The sequence below is a fragment of the Heterodontus francisci genome, chromosome 14, assembly GCF_036365525.1.
Source record: "Heterodontus francisci isolate sHetFra1 chromosome 14, sHetFra1.hap1, whole genome shotgun sequence".
Lineage (NCBI taxonomy): Eukaryota > Metazoa > Chordata > Chondrichthyes > Heterodontiformes > Heterodontidae > Heterodontus > Heterodontus francisci.
In genome coordinates, this window is record NC_090384.1 from 57,497,573 (window position 1) to 57,518,334 (window position 20,762).

The following is a 20,762-nucleotide window of genomic DNA, read 5'->3' on the forward strand; positions in this document are numbered from 1 at the left end:
AGGAAAGAAGGAAACCCTCAGACAGCCGAGGCTTTCCAGGCCTCAAACTGCTGGAGGACGGCCACCAAAGTCATCACAGGCCAAGGGCCAGCTGTCTCCAACCCAGCTCCTGTCGCAGGGATCACACCATATAGGAGCTCTCACAAATGTATTAAGAAGATCACCTAGCCACACTTTTGGTCTCACGGGTATGGGAAATGTGTAATATAGTGATTAATTAGTTCTTTTGTGCAAATCATTAGCCATCATTGACTGAAAGCCATGTTCCATTGCACCTTAATTGTGAGCTGCTGACTCCCCCCTTTCCTCAGAGCAATGCCAATGTGACCGCAGCCCTCATTAACATGCCAATATGATGAGACCCCTCGTTAACATATAGTTGCCCATGGGCACTCGTGCACATTGCAGCCGGTTACAAAACAGGGAACACAAATGAATGGTGACAGAGTTCATGCATTAAGGTGAGCCTTTATTTGACTCTCTGTGAGTAGACATCAGGGTTGATGGATATTGGTCATTATGAGGTTGTCTCTTGCCTCCTTTGCACATCACTCAACCCATCTGGCCTCCTGCGCAGGATCTTCACCATCCATTGCTGCTTGTCCCTCTCCCTCCTCTGCGTCCTCCTCATTGGTAGATGAGTGTCACTCGGGCATCTCATCATCATTTAAGGCCTTCCCCCACTGCAGTGCTACATTGAATAGAACACAGCAGACCACCAGGAAATGCGACACCCTCGCTGGGACATACTGCAGGGTTCCACCGGATCGATCCAGGCACTGGAATCTCATCTTCAGCAGCCCAATGGCCTGCTCGATGGTTGCTCAAGTGGAGCCGTGGCAATTGTTATACTTCTCCTCTGCTGTGATGTCCTATGATGAGAGGCTGAGTAAATTAGGCCTATATTCTCTGAAGGTTAGAAGAATGAGAGGCGATCTAATTGAAACATACAAGACTCTGAAAGGGCTTGATAGGGTAGAAGCTAAGAGATTGTTCCCACTGGTCAGGGAATCTAGAACAGTCTCAGAATAAGGGGTCAATCATTCAGGACTGAGATGAGGAGAAATTATTTCACTCAAAAGGTTGTGAATCTTTGGAATTCTCCAACCCAGAGGGTTGTGGATGCTCCATCATTGAATACATTTAAGGCTTGGATAGATAGATTTTTGGTCTCGCAGGGAATCAAAAGATATGGGGAGCGGGCAGGAAAGTGGAATTGAAGCCCAAGATCGTATTGAATGGCGGAGCAGGCTCAATGGGCCAATGGTCTACTTCTGCTCCCACCTCTTGTATTCTTGTGGTTCCTCACAGGCGTCAGTAGCCATGTCTTCAAATGGGTATCCCTTGTCCCCGAGAATCCATCGCTGAAGGCAAGCTGGGGGGAGACTGAAAAGCCGTGGCACCTGGGACTGTCGAAGTACATAGGCATCGTGGCTGCTTCCCGGGAAGAGGACACACACCTGCAAGAAACGCTTTTGGTGGTCGCAGACCAGTTGAATGTTGATTGAATGGAAGCCTTTCCTCTTGATGAAGGTGGCTGTCTGGTCAGTGAGAGCTTTGATGTCACATGCGTACAATCAATCATACCTTGCACCTGGGGAAATCCAGCAATGACCCTGAATCTGATGGCCCACTTGGCCTGACTGCCAGGGTTGGTCCGGTAGTGCACATAGCATCCGGCCCTCTTGCACAGGGCATTGGTCAACTTCTTATTGCAACGGTGGGCTGCTGCCTGGGAGACCCCGCACATGTCCTTGGTAGATCCTTGGAATGATCCAGATGCATAGAAGTTTAGTGCCACAGTGATCTTCAGGGCCACTGGCATAATATGACCTCCAAATCCCATAGGTCACAACTTATCCCGCAGCAGAGCACATAGGTTGGTGAAGGCCTCCCTAGAGAGCCATAGTCTTCGCTGACAGTGGCACTGGGGCAATTGGAGGTAGCTGATCTGAGTCCAGTACACTCTGTGGCATATGTGGGCCCTTCTTGGCATGGCCAGCTGCTGTTGGTCTTGTCATGGAGCTTCATGGACAGGCGCAGGTGCCTCTTGGCCCTCTCTCCATAGGAGGCACTGCATCATGCCACGGAGGTCCAAAACTACAGGGTGTATGTGACCCATGCCAAGTGGTCAGTGGGCCTGCAGATCTCTGTCGATGCAGAAACAACCCTGCCTTGGCAACGGAGGTTTTGATAATTCTCTTGGCAGAGTCGCTGATGGACTTCAGAGCCCAACCTTGCTCATGGCCCACCCTCTGCTCCTGCAGTGTGAGCGATCAAACACATCACACAACAGCCCCCGCACAAGCCCACACATATGAACATAGGAATTAGTAGCAGGAGTAGGCTACTCGGCCCCTCGAGTCTGCTTCGCCATTCAATAAGTTCATGGCTGAACTGATTTCTCCACATTACCACCTACCCCCGATAACCTTTCACCCCCTTGCTTATCAAGAATCTATCTACCTCTGCCTTAAACATATTCAAAGACTCTGCTTCCACCGCCTTTTGAGGAAGAGAGTTCCAAAGACTCACGACCCTCTGAGAGAAATAAATTCTCCTCATCTTTGTCTTAAATGGGCGACCCCTTATTTTTAAATAGTGACCCCCTGGTTCTAGATTCTCCCACAAGCGGAAACATCCTTTCCTCATCCACCCTGTCAAGACCCCTCAGGATCTTATATGTTTCAATCAAGTTGCCTCTTACTCTCCTAAATTCCAGCAGATACAAGCCTCGCCTGTCCAATCTTTCCTAATAAGATAGTCAGCCCATTCCAGGTATCAGTCTAGTAAACCTTCTTTTAACTGCTTCCACGCATTTACATCCTTCCTTAAATTCAATTCCCCGCACAATAAACTATAACATTCTATTAGCTTTCCTAATTATGTGCTGTACCTGCATACTAACCTTTTGCGTTCGATGCCCCAGGGCACCCAGATCCCTTTACATCTCAGAGCGCTGCAATCTCTCACCATTTAGATAATATGCTTTTTTGTTATTCTTCCTGCCAAAATGGACAACTTTGCGTTTTCCCACATTATACTCCATCTGCCAGATTTTTGCCCACTCACTTAACCTACCTATATCCCTTTGTAGCTTCCTTATGTCTTCTTCACAACCTACTTTCCTACCTATCTTTGTGTCATTAGCAAATTTAGCAACTATACCTTTGGTCCCTTCATCTAAGTCATTTATATAAATTGTAAAAAGTTGAGGCCCCAGCACAGATCCCAGTGGCACAGCATTCGTTACATCTTGCCAACCAGAAAATAACCCATTTATGCTTACTCTCTATTTCCTGTTAGTTAGACAATCTCCCATCCATGCCAATATGATATCTCCTACACCATGAGCTTTTATTTTTTGCAATAACCTTCAATGGGGCACCTTGTCAAATGCCTTCTGGAAATCTAAGTACAATACATCCACCGGTTCCCCTTCATCCACAGCACATGTAACACCCTCAAAGAGCTCCAATAAATTGGTTAAACATGATTTCCCTTTAACAAAACCATGTTGACTCTGCCTGATTACCGTCAATTTTTCTAAGTGCCCTGCTATAATGTCTTTAATAATAGCTTCTAACATTTTCCCTACGACAGATGTTAAGCTAACTGGCCTGTAGTTTCCTGCTTTCTGTCTCCCTCCCTTTTTGAATAAATGAGTTACATTCGCTATTTTCCAGTCTAGCAGAACCTTCTCTGAATCTAAGGAATTTTGGAAAATTAAAACTAACGCACAACTATCTCACTAGCTATTTCTTTTAAGACCCTAGGATGAGGTCCATCAGGACCCGAGGACTTGAACCCCCTTGCAGAGCCTCTGAGACCCTAAACCCCCTTGCAGAACCCCCAAGACCCCCTTGCAGAGCCCCCGAGACCCCAGGCTCCCTTGCAGGGCACGCAGCAACACAGTCCCACAATGGCCTCTGAATGCCTGCCCCCACCTCCCCCCCCTCATCCCCCTATGCAATAATGCTCAAGGCTGCCTCCCCGTCACGGCAATGTGGCCTCTTGCCTCAGTGCTGCCAGTCTTTAATGGTCGTGATCCAAAAGGCCCATGAGTGCTGCCCGCCGTTCACAAAATCGGGCGCCAGTCATTGAACTGGAATTAATTATATTGAAATGCATTTAAAATAGCAATTTAGCAATTTAAAGTAGCTTTCCATCAGCAATGTCATCATGGTGCTTTCCCGGCACTAACAAAATCCGGATCCGACATCACGATGCCAGATTTCCAGGTGGACGGTTCCGATGCAATCTCTGTCCCCCCACGCCGCCATACCTGCCTTCGATGGTTTCCATTAAATTCAGTCCTTTGTGTGGCAACATGACTTTCATTATATGCATGCTATGCACATGTGCATTAGCTCCACACTGGAGCTCTCAGCCATGTCGTCAGCAGATAGCCCTTGTCGTCCATTAGCCACCCTCTGATTTGCCTTGGTGGCTGCAATTTTGCTGGCACAGTAATCTGCTGCAGAATGAAGGCATCATGACTGCTGTCAGGATATCGGGCATTGACCTGTGTGATTCTCTGCTGATTACTTATGTACTTAAGTCATGGTTACAAACAAGCTGGTGTTGAAAGACTGGAATCCCTTTTGGTTCTGGTAGAGGGCAGAGTTACCATGCGGCGCCCGCAGAATGATGTGTGTGCATTTAGTGGCATCCTGCACCATAGGAAAGCCTGCAATCCTAGCAAAGCCAGGGCCTCACTCTACTCAATCACTTCTCTCTGGCAAGAGAGAATGAAACATAGTTATCTCTCAATGAATAGAGAGCGTCAGTGACATCTCTTATGCAACAGTGGATGACAAATGGTGAGATGTTGCAAATATAAACAATGAAGGAGCCAGACTCATAAAGGAGCCAATGTGAATGCAATCCTTTCCCTGCGCTGAGGTTGCAGTTGTGGCTGCAGCAGGTGACAGATTTCAGTGAGGATGTCCTTACTGAAGAACAGTCATTGTACACAGTGTTCCTCACTGAGGATCAGGTTGAAGAAGTGCTCCCTAAACACCCTGGAAGGTATGGTCTCCTGTTAAGAGCCTTTCATCCCCTCCACCTCCCTCTTCCAGTAGCTTGTCCTGCTCTGGGTGACCTCTGTTCATTCTCCAAGTCATACTGTATTCCAAGGGGAATGGCTACCAGTGCACCCATGTTTGGGAGCTACAGAGTTGTGTAGAAGCCTTGAAGTCAGCAGAAAGTCCTTACGCACCTGCCCCACTGCTCCCTGTAGACTTCTGCAACTTGAAACAACTAAAGAAAGCACCAAATACTTGTTGAATCCAATCAACAGCCAGAAGACATCAACCAGCAACTAAGCTGTAAACAGTTGATGATACTATTAAGTAGTGCTGGTAGGGAGTCCCTCCTGCTGCTGAATGCCTGTTCAACTGTGTGAGGCTAAGAGAGGACATTGCTGGAGTGTAGATATTCAAAATGGCAGCACTGGTGATGTCATGATCTACCTACTCTGCATACCTCTGCTGCCTGTTTACAGCGCATACGCTAACACCCCTCACCAAGATGGCGCCTGGCGTGGTTTGCCCCAAATGTCTGACATGCACCGCGTACCATTTTGGAGTTCTAAGGGACTCATAATGCCCAATGAATGGATGTAAGCAGTTCCAATTTCTTGCCCCACAGGTTTAAATCTCGTTCCAGGATTTGACAACATAATCTAAGCTCACATATCAGTGCAGTCTTGGGGGAGTGCTGTATTGGCAGAAGTGCTGTCTTTTGACTGAGATGTTAACCTGAAGCCTTGTCTGTTTGTTCAGTTGCACATAAAAGATCATATGGTGCTATAGAAAGAGTATGGGAGGTATCCTGGCCAACATTTACTCCTCAAATACCACCAAACCATATTAACTGGTCATTATTCACTGCTTTCTGTGGGAATTTCCTGTGCAAGAATTGGTTTTCATGCCTTTTTGCACAACAAAGTGATTGCAAAAATAATCAGTTTTCTGTGAAGTGCTTGGGATGCCCTGAGGATGTGAAAGGCACTGTGTAAATGTTCCTCAACAACAAGGACCAAACTTGGGGAAAGTGGCCTTCCATGCTGCAGCTGCTTTGGTGCTGACTGTTTGGGACACTGTTCAAATGTTTTAACTACATTGTACACCTACTTACCTTTCTGGGGCTTTAGTCAGCCTCTTGCACAACAGGTACAAAGGCTCTGAGAACTGCAGATGCTGGTGTGCTGTATTATTGTACATTATGTATGTGGGGAGTTGAGCACCCCAAGCTTCAGTGCAATGTGAGGAACCGATAGCTGACGTGAGGAACAAATAGCTGCAGTGGTCCTAAAGTAGTACATAATTGACCCCATGGATAAAGTGCATAAGGAGTTGGATTAAAAAGACAGAGTTACCATGGCAAACAAAACAAATTGGGTCCGGAGCGTCAATAGGGTGGCCATTAGTCCAGTTTTACAGCGGACTGTCCGGTTTTCAGCTGGTCTGTCCCTTGTCCGGTACCGAACAACTTCATGTCCGGTATTTTTATTTTGGTGTCATTAACAATGCAAACGGTCGCTGCCCTGAACAAGATCGTCTCTGTCCTCACTCTGCTGCAGTGAGTGAAGCACTGGCAGGGGCCTAAGCTCGTCTTTCCCGGCCCACGGTAAAGAACACTTTGAGTCCCCTGTCACTGGAGAGAGTGAGTTCCCAGAAGCCGTGTCCCTCAAGGCGATATGGATAGAGAGTGAGACGGGTCAGATATCCCGGGATTGCGACTGCCAGTGCTACCTGAGCCTGTGAATGGTCTAATTAAACACGAGGATCACTCAGCTTCTCGGTGGTACAACAAATGTATTCCTTTCTTCCCTGAATTCAAAGAAAAAAATCTTTCATACAGGATTTTACAGCCAATGAACTTAATTGCATTGAAGCACCCGCCAGTATGAATAACTGATGCAGTATTTTAAGAAAAAGCACAACTGTACTAACCAAGTTCCTCATTTTAGGTTTGCAGCATTTGACTGCATTTAGAACAAAATAAATAATATTCTGAATAAAATAATACTGGGAACTTTGCAACCGCGAAGACACCTCCATGGGGACGTTTAGTCCCCTCGAGCCCCCCCCCCCCCAAAAAAAACCTCAAACATACAAGATCAAAACACTCACCGACTGATCTATATGCCACCACTGCACTCTTCTGAAACTTTAAATGGGCTATTTATTTATGATTAGTCGGTGATTGGACTTATATATATTTTTTAAAATTTAATTACCCGGGCTTGAATTGGTCAAATGACCGGGCCGCTTCCAACCCCCTGTTTATAATTGGGAGATTCGGGTGACCATTCGACCGGTTTTATACCGGACTGTCTAGTTTTTAGCTGCTCTGCTGTCCGGTATTCTTGAGCTCCGTTAATGGCCACCCTAACGACCAAACAGCCTGTCACTGACCTGAAACGTTAACTCTGCTTCTCTCTACACAGATGCTGCCAGACCTGCTGAGTATTTCCAGAACTTCTTGGTTTTATTATAGCCTATTCCTGTTGCTATGTTTCTATGCTCAACCATATCTGAAGACTCCCAGCTGGATGCTATGTCGGGGCTTCTTTGAATATTGTGACATTGCTAATAAAGTACCAGCTACAGACTGCCTGATCACATGCAGTGCTCAAGGAGTCAGCATAACCATTAGAATTAGGTTCCCCCCAGTGTGCTCTACAGGGGAAGAGGAAAATTGTTCCCATCTCTTCACAAGATGTAGCAGAGCCAATCATGAGAAAAATGAAGTGGGGGAAAAAAATCATCAACCCTTGGTAAGAAGGACAAAAGGTACTATTCCTCAGTGTCATAACTCTTCAGTATTCCAGTCCCAGTGTTTCCAGAGAGTACCTGCGAAGTGTGATAGGGCTAGCAGAGAGCTCCAACAATCCTCATCCGTTAAAAAGCAGACAGCAGATTACTCATATGTGAAGTTACTTGGATGGGCAATAAATGCTGGCTTAGCCAGCAACGCCCACATCCCATGAATGAATAAAAAAAATGCTCAGCTTTACTTTTAGATAGTAGCACATGTGACAAAAACCACACAGTATGAATGTCTCTATCTTTTGTTTGGTGATAGCTAAGTAAAGGGGAGATACGGTTCAGTGATTTTCGCTCTTTTTATAAAGTCATTTTTCCTGTTATTTCTACACATTGTCACTGAAGTACACTCTGCTATCTACACTGGACATCTGTTGTCTGACTTTTGTATTTTTTTCACCTGATTATGTGAAAAGTTTTGTTTTAAGCCATCTGGACCTTTAAGCAAGTCAGTTTAGCAGTGTGCGACCTGAGAAGTGTGAAAGGCCTGGGTGTTGTTTCCCAGGTCTCCTTCTGTTTCTCACCTTTCTTTGCACAATTTAGCTAAATAGTTAAAATGTCATTTGAAAAGTAACCGGTTAGACGGCTTCAGCTTGTTAAAAAAAAACACAAGCTTTTTGCAGCTTGTCAAGCATCCATCTCTCTGCAATGTGAGGGATGCCCTTCAATGTAGAATCCTACAGAGAGTTCAAACCTCTCATCAGCCAGACTGGGACAATGAAATACGATCTGGAAATCTTATTCTTCTGAACCCTACAGAAACAATTTTACACCATTTCTTCACTAAATGCGATGCTGTTGACACAACTTTTGATTGGACAATTCAGTAGATTACTGGTAAGTGTGCAATCTGTTCACATCATACTTAGCAAACTTACTTGTCATTGTCAGCCAAGGAGTTTATGAACATTTAATTCAGCTTGCTATTTTCCTTAACTTTCCACTTTTAATTTCTGAAGGCATTGACTTTTGCTGGGTTACAGGGGCAGCAGCTGCCTAAGTGGGCATTCTTCATGTGTGAAGTGGTAAATGTTTAACAAGATTTTTGATCATTAAGGATATCACAGCCAAACTTGATCCTGTCCTTACCCAAAGTGCACATTCATGCATTTCCCGAAAATGATAATAGCAATCAGGACCAGGAAGCCTGGCTGATTTTATGTCTTCCCACCATTTTAAAAATATTTAAGAGACTACAGATCTATTGTAAGTGCTACAGAAGAGGAAGGAGTGAAACTGTTAAGTGCTGTAAATGTTACTGGAGGACAGTTGCTCATGTATATTGTAAATGTTGCTAAAGAAAGACTTACATTTATATAGTGTCTTTCACGACTACTGGATACCCCGGAGCACTTTATAGTCAGTGAAGTACTTTTTGAAGTGTAGTCATTTTTGTAATGCAGGAAGTGCAGTAGCCAATTTGTGCACAGTAAGCTCCTGCAAACAGCAATTTGATAATGATCAGGTAAGCTGTTTTTGTGATGTTGATTGAGGGATAAATATCGACCGCGACACCTCTCCTGCTCTCCTTTGAAACAGTGCCATGGAATCTTTTTACACCCACCTGAGAGGGCAGATGGGGCCTTGGTTTAACATTTCATTTAAAAGATAGCACCTCTAAGTGCAGCACTCTGTCAATACTGTACTGGAGTGTCAGCCTCAATTTTGGTATTCAAATCATGGAGTGGGATGAAACCCACAACCTTATACCTAGGGGGCAAGAGTGCTATCAACTGAGCCACAGCTGACATGCTAGGAGGCGGTGGCGGATGGGGTGGCTGTTTTGGTGCATCTGTCAGTCTTGCTCAACAGTCCCCATTCAGCACTGTTTATGAAAGCATACTGACTGTGAGGATAACTTTAACCTAACTTGCCAAGCATGAAACTGACAGGATTGAAGCAGCTATGTGTTTCAGAACACACCCAATTTTACTTTCCATCAATGGCAGGTTAGGTTAAAATTACCTTGTGATTCTGGTAGGTGCTACAATGTTCTAAATTCTTACTCAAACTGCAGTACCTTCATCTCCCACCAGTTGGTAGAACTCTTTCAACAGAAAAGTATGGAACATGTCTGATAGACTTCCAGTGTAACTGATATGAAACATGTTACGCGTTCTTTTCATGTTGACCCCTTGTGTTTCAACGGAAGTGGGGAAAAGAAAGCTAAATCTGTCCCGCAGGCATGCGGTTTAGTGTTGTGTGAGATGTGTGTTGTACTTTGAGTTTAACTCCTTCAGCACAAACTATAGATACCTGTGGTATATATAATGTTAACCTATAGATTGGAACATCATAAGTTCTGAAACAGTGGGCTGAATTTTGTTCAGCTGCCAATGTCGGGCTCTGTGCGAGGGGTGGCCAGATGATCAGAGCGGCAGTGGCCCGCCACGGAGCCTGATACCGGGATTGCCGGTCCCGATCTTTCCGGTGGCATGTAGGCTCTGTGGCAGCCCCCCACTGCTCAGCGATGGGACCTGACTTTAAATATTTAAATAAACTTTATTAATACATTTAAATACAATTCCCCACGACCTTACCATCGGATTCGATTCTGCCATAAAATGGGTGGCACTCACATGCCTTCACTTTCCCGTTGAGGGGAAGCTGGCGCCACCGAGGTTGGAAAGGAGGAACTCAGAATTTTTAGTGTAGTGGGGGGAGGGGGGGGGAAACGGGGTCAACTCTGCATTTTTAGTGTGGGGGGAGAAGGGGTCAACTCTGCAATGTTGGTGTATTGGTGGGGAACGGGGCAAACATTTATTTTCGGCATAGCGGTGGTGGGGGGGGGTGTCGGTTACAGGGTTCAACTCTGCGTTCTCTGAGCAGGGCTGGCAGCCCTTGTAAAATTGCGTCAGTGCCTGTGCAGAGACAGCTGATGCTGTTCACGGCATCGCCGAGGTCGCCCTCACCACGTGATTGGTGGGGGGAGGGGACAACCACCATGCATATTTAAATGAACCGGCGCTCTCAAGATTGTGGCGTCGTGCCATTTTTTTCGCTCGCCACAGCTCTCGGCGGCGAGAACAGGAAATTCAGCCTTGTATCTGCACTTCAGAATAGGATATAATCTAAAACTATAGTTACTGATATATAAGGACAAAACTCTGAAACAGTATTGGAAAGTACAATTCACTTTAGTCAATTTAAAGTGAAAATCCAATAATTTGAATGAAGCAATGTAATTAATGTGGTAATTCTGTGCTTAAAAAAGTGAATTATCAGTTGTTGGATGAAGGAAGAATATATATACTGTTTCAGGGTAACTGTGCAGTATAGCTACTGTGCTTACAGAAACTCATCAGGCCTGTAATTGGTTAAGCATGTAAAACAGGTTATGTGGAAAGAGGATATTGTGGTATAATCATTCAGAACAGAAATATATTTGCTGAAGTGGAATCAAATGCACTGTTTATACAGCAATATCATGTTATTTTTAGCTCCTTCTATGTTGAGATCAGTGATACAGGCTGACTTTTACTTTATAAAAGACTAAAGTAAAAATCATGTACATCAACTATTTACAATTGTTATTTTGCCAAGTGGCTGTCAATGTCCTCCTTTCCTATGAGCTCTTCTGCTTTTCTCCTAATTTGCTTGTTTTATTTTGTACTGGCAGAGTGAAATGGTTTATACTATGGCCTTCTCCATAGCTGTCATAAACTGACAGGATGCACAATCCAAGTAAACTGAGCCTCACCAATGCATCTCCTTCTGCCTAAAAGGAACAAGCTTGCAGAAACTGAAAATGTTTAGGTGGTCTTATATATAAACTAGGCTTTCTGTAAGTTCCCTGCCAGCTGTATGTTTTTCCTGGTATGGCAATGTAGGCTGAACCTCAGTGACTGAGAAGTGACAATGAGCACACCACCCAGACTTGGTTGGAGCAATCACGTCTGGGAAACAGTTGCACATTAACAGTCTCAGTTTGCACTCGTTGCACCAGTGTCCAAGCCAAGGGTCTAATGACCCTGGCTGGCAGCTTTGCTAGTTTGGGTATGGCTCTGAGTTCAAGGGCAATGAGGTCACCTCAGGTCAAACCCAACACAAAATCAGAACCAAGTTAATTCAATTGGGTCAGATTCTATGGATCAGCTGAAGCTAGCCTTTGATGGAAGTAGGCAGCTAATGGCAGTCAGTGGTACAGGAGTTAAAGTGTAGTACTGACTATAATGTGAAACCTCCAACTCACTCCCGAATGGAAGTCAGTCTGAATATTAGTACAAAGGGTTTTGTATAACTGGAATTCATTAAGGCTATAGTAACCTGTGATTAAAAATAGTGTGAGGGCCGGTTTGAATGCACTGCTTACTAGCACTAACTCACTATGTTCTAATGGAAGATATACTGTGCACCTGCCACAAAATGGGAAGGGGTTTAATGGAAGCACTTGAGAGAAATTCCTTCATCTGGTGGGACAAATGAACCAGCAACATAGGATATTTGAGGGGACACCGGATAGAACTAGGGTACAGTAACGCTTTAGGAACCTCTGGATGAAAAGACGAATGACTGTTGCGGTGAGGATGTGTGGTTTCAGTACAAAAGAAAGTTTAAAAGTGCAGTTTGTTTGGTGGCTAGGTTAAGGAGAGAGAGATAATGAAATTGGTGCAGCAGATGCTCCTCCCATAGGGTACAAGTTGCATCTAATTTGCTTGTGACTTTAACACTGCTGTGTTATATGTTCTGTCTGATGTCTCAAGTTCAGTATGGATCAGGAAGGCCATTAGTTCAAAAAGACTCTACACTCCATTTTTCAGCTTCATCCTTATCCACGTGAGCTTCATTTGTGGAGGACAGGCTGAAAGCTCTGCTGCAGATGGTGGAGTGGAAGTGGCCGGGATGCTTAATATTCTAAATGCAGAAGAGTGGGGAGTGACAGTGGGATGTAGGGTTGGAGAGCCTTATTTAGAATAAGACAAAACCAAGCTGTCAGATTTAAAGTGCAATCAGTTGTAAAGATCCTATTATTTTAAATGGAGCCCATTCAATTATATTATATGTTGTGGGAGAACCCTGTGCCCCAAAGAGTATTGCCTTGGTTTCTTTCATGGAGAGTGAAATGTGGAATAAGAGAAGCCCTATTAGAATCCCAGCACCAGCAACATGCACCAGCTAGACAGCCTTTGACTAAAAAGGAAAACTGAATGTAAAGAGAGAAAATGAGCATCACAGCTGAGTCTAATCCAAACTTTCTGGTCTGTATGGCTTATTATCACACCAGACTGTTATCTACCTCACTAGGCCACTGGGAAGTGAGTTTTGTTTATTTTCATATTAATTTTGGCTTCAGACCCACTAAATTGGAGGGAGTTCAAATTCAACATTGAGTCAACCTTGTGCGATGGCCCGAACACACTGAGATGGAAGAATTGTTATTGTTCTCAGATTCACACTCACTCACACATGGTTATGAATCACTTCAGAGCTCGTAAAAGAAAAAGAAAATAATGAACTCCACTGATGAGCCATGGACTCTGCGGTGCTTGCATTTATATAGCACTTTGGTCATGTCACTAAGGATATCCCAAAGCACTTCACATACAATCAATTTGTTTTTGAAGCAGTCGCTGTTCTTATGTAGGAAAATGGGTTGGGGGGGGGAGCTATTTTGCACAGAGCAATATCCTCCAAATAGCAATGATATTAATGACCATATAATATATTTTTGATGTTGGTTGAGGGAGGAATGAGAATGCTCTGCTGTCAGAATAGTGCAACTGAACAGGAAAGACCCTGTTTAGTATTTCATCAAAAGAATGGCAACTCTAGCAATGCAGCACTCCCACTGACCTGCAGGATAGTGTCAGCCAGGTTTATGTGTTTCAAGCCGAGAGTGGGGTTTGAAAGTATAATCACCTCAGAGACAAGATTGCTGCTGGTCAAATCAAGGTGACACTCATATAGACCAGAAAGAGTCAACTTTGATGCCCAGTTCATGCTGATTTCACTGACTGAAGCTAAGGGAACAGTCTGGATTCTATAATTCAGCTTTGTGTCCCTGGACTAGGGAGGAGAGAAATGAACCAAAGTTGCCATTCCCAATTGCTATTGAGTGACCCCTGCTGGAGAGTGTACAGGTTGAGCTGTTAAGCGAAAAGAGGATTGGGTGGGCTGTGATTCCCTTTATGCAGCCTGCCACTGCTCACTGTCCAAACTCATACTTGAAGAACAGCCATTAGGCTGGAGACCAGAGGGCAGCTGGCATCTGTGGAAGCAAACCCCATGGAGTACATGCACTTTCGGGATAAGATAGGAGAAAATTGGTAATATATAACACTGCCATCCAAACCCACCAAGACAGCTTTGTACTTGATTACAAAATATGAACTCATTAAAAAAAAACTCTAACATGAAATCTTCCATGCACCAAAAATAAATGCAGATCTAAGACACTGTCGGGCAATGAGCTGATAGAAGACATCCCAGTGGCTTATACGTTGTAATTTTGGTTTGTAAAATTATCACTTATGTCATGAAGAAGCTGGACAGGAGAAACGTGGTGCATTATTAATAGTTCCTCTGTTAAACTGAAGGAAAATTCAGATACACTGTACATATAGATTAAATGCAATCATATATCACTTGAGCTGGAGTGCTAATTTATGAAAACAGGAGAAAAAGATGTGAAAAAAATTGCATTCTAACCACATCCTTTTTGTGGGCTTTGAGTTCTCATCTCTACCCTCACCAGTCCAGTTTGCAAAGCATGACTCAAGATCCCTATAGAAGGTCCCTGGGAGCAACAGACTGACCTGGCTGCACATGTTGCCCAGCTGGACCTGCTTATGCTATTTAGAGAAAAAGGGGGTTGGGGTGGTGGGTGCCCAACTTCAATGGGAAAAACAGAGGGGAGGAAGAAAAAGGCATTCATTTTCTTTCACAGCAACACAAATATTTCACTAGACAAGCAGCTGACAATGAAGGGCGTTATAGAAATAGGAGCTGCCTCGTGAAAAATGTCATATTTAAGTTTGTATTTGAAAGGAACCTACATAGATTTAACTGTTTCAGTGACAAATGCAATATGTGTCACACAGTTACTATGGAGGGCTCATTAAAAAAGCTTCAACCACACTATTGATTTTAGTCAGACACAGGAAAGCCCTGACCAAACCAGTCTATAGAACTTTGAAAGATCGTTGCATATATTTTTCTACAGCTATCCAATTGAAGATTTTACAATGGTGTGACAGCCCTAACTGATCCGGTGGGATTTAGTGGGATAATCCATGATTGCTATATCTTTTACTGTCTCAAAAGATTACACAGGTAAAAAATGATTAATTCTTTTCTAAGTTTCGGCAAGAGCACATTGCTAAAGCAAATGGTACGCTGCTCCCTGTGTACACCGAACAGCAGACTCTGACAAGTGGCCTTTGGAGTATTGGGAATTAAATTTAACATGATTTGAAATAGCCACTTCTTACATGTGTGCAAATGAATTGTGTGAGTGTATATGCATGTATATGAGTGATAGCTGACTGCACTTATATGTTTTAGTGTTTCTGTGTATGTGAATATTAATTTGTAGATGTAAGTGAAGATGTTAGTGCACTTATGTAAGTGAATGTGTGTGAACTGAGTGTTGTGTGTAATTGTGTGGTGTGGACATAAATGGCGGTAGTGCAAGTTTGTGGGCGTCATGATGTTGATTGTATGTTAATATAGTAAAGGTGTGAGGGGAATGATTATGTAGAAATGTGGTGTCGTTGCTTATATGGAGATTTGTGTGTGGAAATTTTAATTACACCAATAGAGGGAGTCTTCTACTTTTTCCTCTTTTCCCAACCACACCCCCAACTCCCGCAACAAGGAATCACAGACGCAATGGTAAATTTTAATGGGGTATTTTCATCGTTATCATTTGGGCACAAAACTGATAGATAGGATCACCCGACAGTTACAGAATCTGCCAATTTTATTTTCATTGATTTCAGTGGATATGAAAAGAAGGTGGATTTGAAACGGGCGAATGATCCACAATTCCAGTTTTTGCCCAAGTGGTAAATGCAAAAATTACCCCCAGATGCCTATTGGAATAGATCACACTTGTGCCTATGTGTCTGTGCATCTAACACCCTGCAGCAATAACCATAGATTTCATATAAAGAGAGAGTCCCATGGTTAAATCCTTGCAAAATACATAATCGGGTTTATACAATATTTACATTGCCAATTATCTTTCACAGCAAATGTAATATTTTTTAAACATTAAAACTATGTTGAGGGTAAAATTTTACTTCAGTGAGGGCATAAAATGGACAGTAGTGGATTGGCCACCCATTATACCTACACCCTGACCGATATTTCTTTCCATTGGTAAGAAAAATCAGGCTGTATGTACAATGCACAGCCAATCTGTTACCACCCATTTTGTAACTATGCTGTGTTGAATTTTAGCCCTATTGTGTCTGTCACAGTATTGTCTAGACACAGGCTCAATATAGCGCTTGGTGCTGTGCAGTTTTCACAGCAACATCTTGCCAATAGCTCCCCAGTAAGATGGCACTGTTTATCTGTACATTTCTCTGTATGATGCATTATCTTTGGCTTAGTAACAAAGGTTAACCTATTGTGATATTACTGACATAATATGAAGAAATTTTCTATTGTGACATCAGTGACTGCAACAAGGAATTACCTATTATGCGGTCACTGAGCAGCTTAATGTGATGTCACTGACATGGTAACAAGAAATGGACTGTTGTGATGTCACTAACTCAGCAAAGACGAAGTGGCCTATTATGACATCACATCACAGCAACAAGAAATAGTTTATAGTGACATAGCAACACAAAAGAGCTTACGGTGACATCATTGATTTGGCTTAGCAACAAGGAATGGCCTATTGTGACATTGTTAATTTAGCGCACTGATTGGCCTGTTTTAGAATTAGTAGCTTAGCAACCACACAATCCTCACTATGGTCTGGCACTTGACCAGCTTATATTATGTTCCTTTCTTTAGCCAATGAATAATGGTATTTTCCAAGTGTACCGAGGTTTAACTACCATTGACTATTGAACAAATGAGGCTGTGGATTGTTTTCAGGGTGAATATTTAAAAAAAACATGAAGTGAGTCCCTTTCAAACTGAACTGATTTATGCAACACACTGCTGTACCTTGGGAGGGAAGGTTTAAATATGTATCACTAATATTTCCACGACTCAAATGTCCAATATATGCACACTTGGAATGCATTGAATGGATGATGAGAGAAAATACAAAGCTTCTCTTGAAAAGAGTTTTGCTTTACATGGCTGAACTGGGTGCGTTTTGTTTCATTATTCCCCCGTCAATTGTGTTCTCCCTTGTAATAGCCTTGTTTCCCTTAATAGGACATGTGATATGCTTATGGATCCCTCTTGTCTCTGTCTTTATTAGCAAGAATTGTCTTCTGGGTACTGACAAAGTTTTCCTTTTTGTTGAACAATAAAGAGGAGCACTATATTACAAAGACAGCTTTATGCTGGATTTGTTTTAGGTATAGATTTCCCTGCTTTCATTTTAGGGTGTAATTAGATCAATTTTGTGGTGCACTACAAACACTCGTAACTACTAGTTTAAATCATGTGCATCCTCTGCAGTAAAATGCTGCCGTATGTAGTATACACTTGTATGAACATCTTGCCTAATTTTATTATTAAAGAGACAGTACAGTCATTCTTATTTTTGGTCTTTATAGTCAGAATACTGTGCATCAGACCTACCCGACATTCTCTTTTGCTTACCTCATACTTGTCACAGAGTCCTCTCTGTGTTTCAAGTGGATTCGATTGAAGACAATGTCACTGGTACTGCAGAATTCAACAGCGTTCTTTATTCACAAGTGTGTTGGACCTCCTTTGTACAATCCTTCAAACTGCATCCCTCTGTTAACCCATTCAGCACCACAACTTTCAGCTTTCAGAATGTGTGGCCCTGCCAGTAAACAACACATCAAGTACCTAAGGATTTTAGTAACCAGACTTACTGTGATCTTTAGAACATGTCCCGACTCTACCAACTCAAACAATGGTTTTATAAAGAAGCTAAGTATTGTTTTAAAAAGGAATACAAGAACGTATTGTACTTTTTGTTGCGCCCTCCCAACTTGAAGGTGCTGACTCACGCTAGGATATGGTTACATGAGGACTGGCAGTCCTCCAGTACCTTGCCCAAGTGGCCATTATTCATGTGTGATCCAGACAGTGTATGTTTGAGGCCTATTTGATTGGCAGAATTACCAACTCTGGCTGGACATATTCCTGGAAGTTCCATCAAATGACTTCCTCCCTGCAACAGTCCCACCCAGTCAAGCAGCCATTTCCCCCCTTCTCCAATATTTGTATGATTCATGTGTTGAAAGAAAATGACAAATCAAACAGTTTTTTTAATGTTCCTATGATTTCACTCCTGGGTTGCTCACTCTTTAACTCTTGGTGGCTCCAGGACAATCCTGAAGGGTTGGCAATCCTATTGATTGGGGGTGAGTGGGATGAGGGGTGGGATTGTGGCACCATAAACAATCCTGATTCTATCCTCACGTGACATGCACATATATGACCTTTCCAGCTTGGGAAACACTACATAGCGATCAGAAGTAAAACCTTTGTTGCTTTGTCCTCCTCCCTAGCCACAGCAGACTTGGGTCAATTGTGGGATCCTTATTGTTGCCCTGGCTGGGGCAGCCAACCGAACATAGGCCAGGAACTGAAACTGTATGGCTCAGCCATCTTTAACTACTTCATCAATGACTTTCCCTATATCATAAGGTCAGAGGTGGGGATATTCACTGATGATTATACCATGTTCAACACCATTCGCGACTCCTCAGATACTGAAGCAGTCCTCGTGCATAAGCAACAAGACCTGGACCGGGCTTGGGCTGATAAATGGCAAATAACATTTGCGCTACATGTGCCAGGCAATGACCATCTCCAATAAGAGAGAATCTAATCATCTCCCCTTGACATTCAATGGCATTACCATCGCTGAATTCCACCCTATCAACATCTTGGGGGTTACGATTGACCAGAAACTGAATTGGACAAGATACATAAATACTGTGGCTACAAGAGCAGCTCAGAGGCTGGGAATTCTGCGGTGAACAACTCAACTCCTGACTCCCCAAAGCCTGTCCACCATCTACAAGGCACAAGTCAGGAGTATGATGGAGCACCCTCCGCTTGCCTGGATGAGTGCAGCTCCAACATCACTCAAGAAGCTCAACACCATACAAGAAAAAGCAGCCCACTTGATTGGCACCCCATCCGCCATCTTCAACATTCACCCCCTCCACCACCGACGCACAGTGTTAGCAGTGTTTACCATCTACAACATGCACTGTAGCAACTCACCAAGCCTCCTTTGACAGCATCTTCCAAACCCATGACCTCTACCATCTAGAAGGACAAGGGTAGCAGATGCTTGGGAACACCACTATCTGCAAGTTCCCCTCCAAGCCACACACGATCCTGAAACAATATCCCCATTCCTTCACTGTCACTGGGTCAAAATCCTGGAACTCCGTTCCTAACACCAGATGCATTGCAGCGGTTCAAGAAGGTGGCTCATCACCACCTGCTCAAGGGCAGTTAGGGATGGGCAATAAATGCTGGCCTAGCCTACAACACCCACATCCCATGAAAGAATAAAAAAAATTTACCCACTGAGGTCGCTTTTCAACTTACCTGCCTGGTGGCGATAAGGCAGTTAAAAACAAGCAACTTACCCACTGAGGTCCCAACCATTGTTAACCTCTAGGCAGACAATATATATATTAGATATACGTGTGCAAATTGGCTTTCGATTATGTAATAGGACCCTGATTTAATTGGCTTTCCCACTAGGCAGAAGCATGTCAGCAGTTGCTTTGACAGACATGTCGTAAGTCTCAAAATTTCCTTTGTGAGACCAGGAGGAGTAGGAGAGATCCTTTGATTCCCACAAAGAAAGTTGTAACTTTCCCTACTGCGAGACCCTCCTGAAACCCCTTCCACCACCACTTACCTGCCAACAGACAAGGCAGCCAAGGCCACCTGATCTTCACCTCCTGCCAACTGCTTTGCTGTGTTCCAGGCAGAATGTGGTGGAATGATGATGGAAAACCTACTTGCAAAATGGTTTTGTGTTGAAGACCTCCTCCATTAAAATTCATCCCATTGAGTCATTTGACCATTTTGTGCTCTTGTCTCTGTAATATAGTACTTCACTGATTTCTATATTTCACCAAAATGCAAATTTAGAATACAAAATACAGTATAAAACTAATTACATTTTAGAAATATTTCACCATAATAAAAATACTGAGATGTTAAACAGCAGGAATTTTTCTTTGTTTGACCTCTGGTAAGTGAATAATATTTCGCAGCTAATTGGTTGCTCATTTACACCCGTTGATTTAAACTCTAACTTTAGTTGATACCTGCAGGGGGAAGGTTTGGGGAGAGAGGATGGCTCTGCTCCTGGTGATTGCGAGAGGCTCTTGCACCAGGTGGTTTTCAGCTTAGTGAGATTATTGGTTTATCAATGGGTAACATACATGCCAATCTGAAAAATTAGCAAAGGCTGACCAAGAGCTTTAAAAAGGCTGGCACTGCCCTCTGATGAAATTGACAACTCAAGAATGGCCCTGATGATACACCAATGACATGTGAAAACAATTAGTTACGTGGGCTTGCAACTTAAACTGCTGAAGCATCTGGTGTTAGCGAAAGTGGCATCCACATTAGATATCGCACAGATGGCAACATCTTCAATTTGAAGAGACTATAAGGCAAAACCAAAGTGCATGAAGCTGTGGTTCATGACTTTCTTTTCACTGATGACTGTGCGCTAAATGCCATTTCAGAACAATGTTATTTTTTTTAAATTCATTCACGGGATGTGGGCATCGCTGGCCTGGCCAGCATTTATTGCCCATCCCTAATTGCCCTAACTGA

At 43.4% G+C, this 20,762-nt stretch overlaps 1 protein-coding gene across 16 annotated transcripts in view; it reads left to right on the plus strand.

The window, feature by feature from the left end:
• sox6 (SRY-box transcription factor 6) overlaps positions 1 to 20,762 on the plus strand; it is a 720,990-nt gene that overhangs the window by 181,081 nt on the left and 519,147 nt on the right. The window contains exon 1 of one of the 16 annotated variants that reach the window (XM_068046297.1): positions 8,322 to 8,672. The exons of 14 other annotated variants lie outside the window; for them this stretch is intronic. In XM_068046297.1, the coding sequence (XP_067902398.1) occupies positions 8,628 to 8,672 (45 nt within the window). In that variant the 5' untranslated portion in view covers positions 8,322 to 8,627. Of the gene's footprint in view, positions 1 to 8,321; positions 8,673 to 15,086; positions 15,108 to 20,762 lie in introns of those variants that run through there. One more of the 16 variants, XM_068046298.1, reaches the window with a different exon arrangement.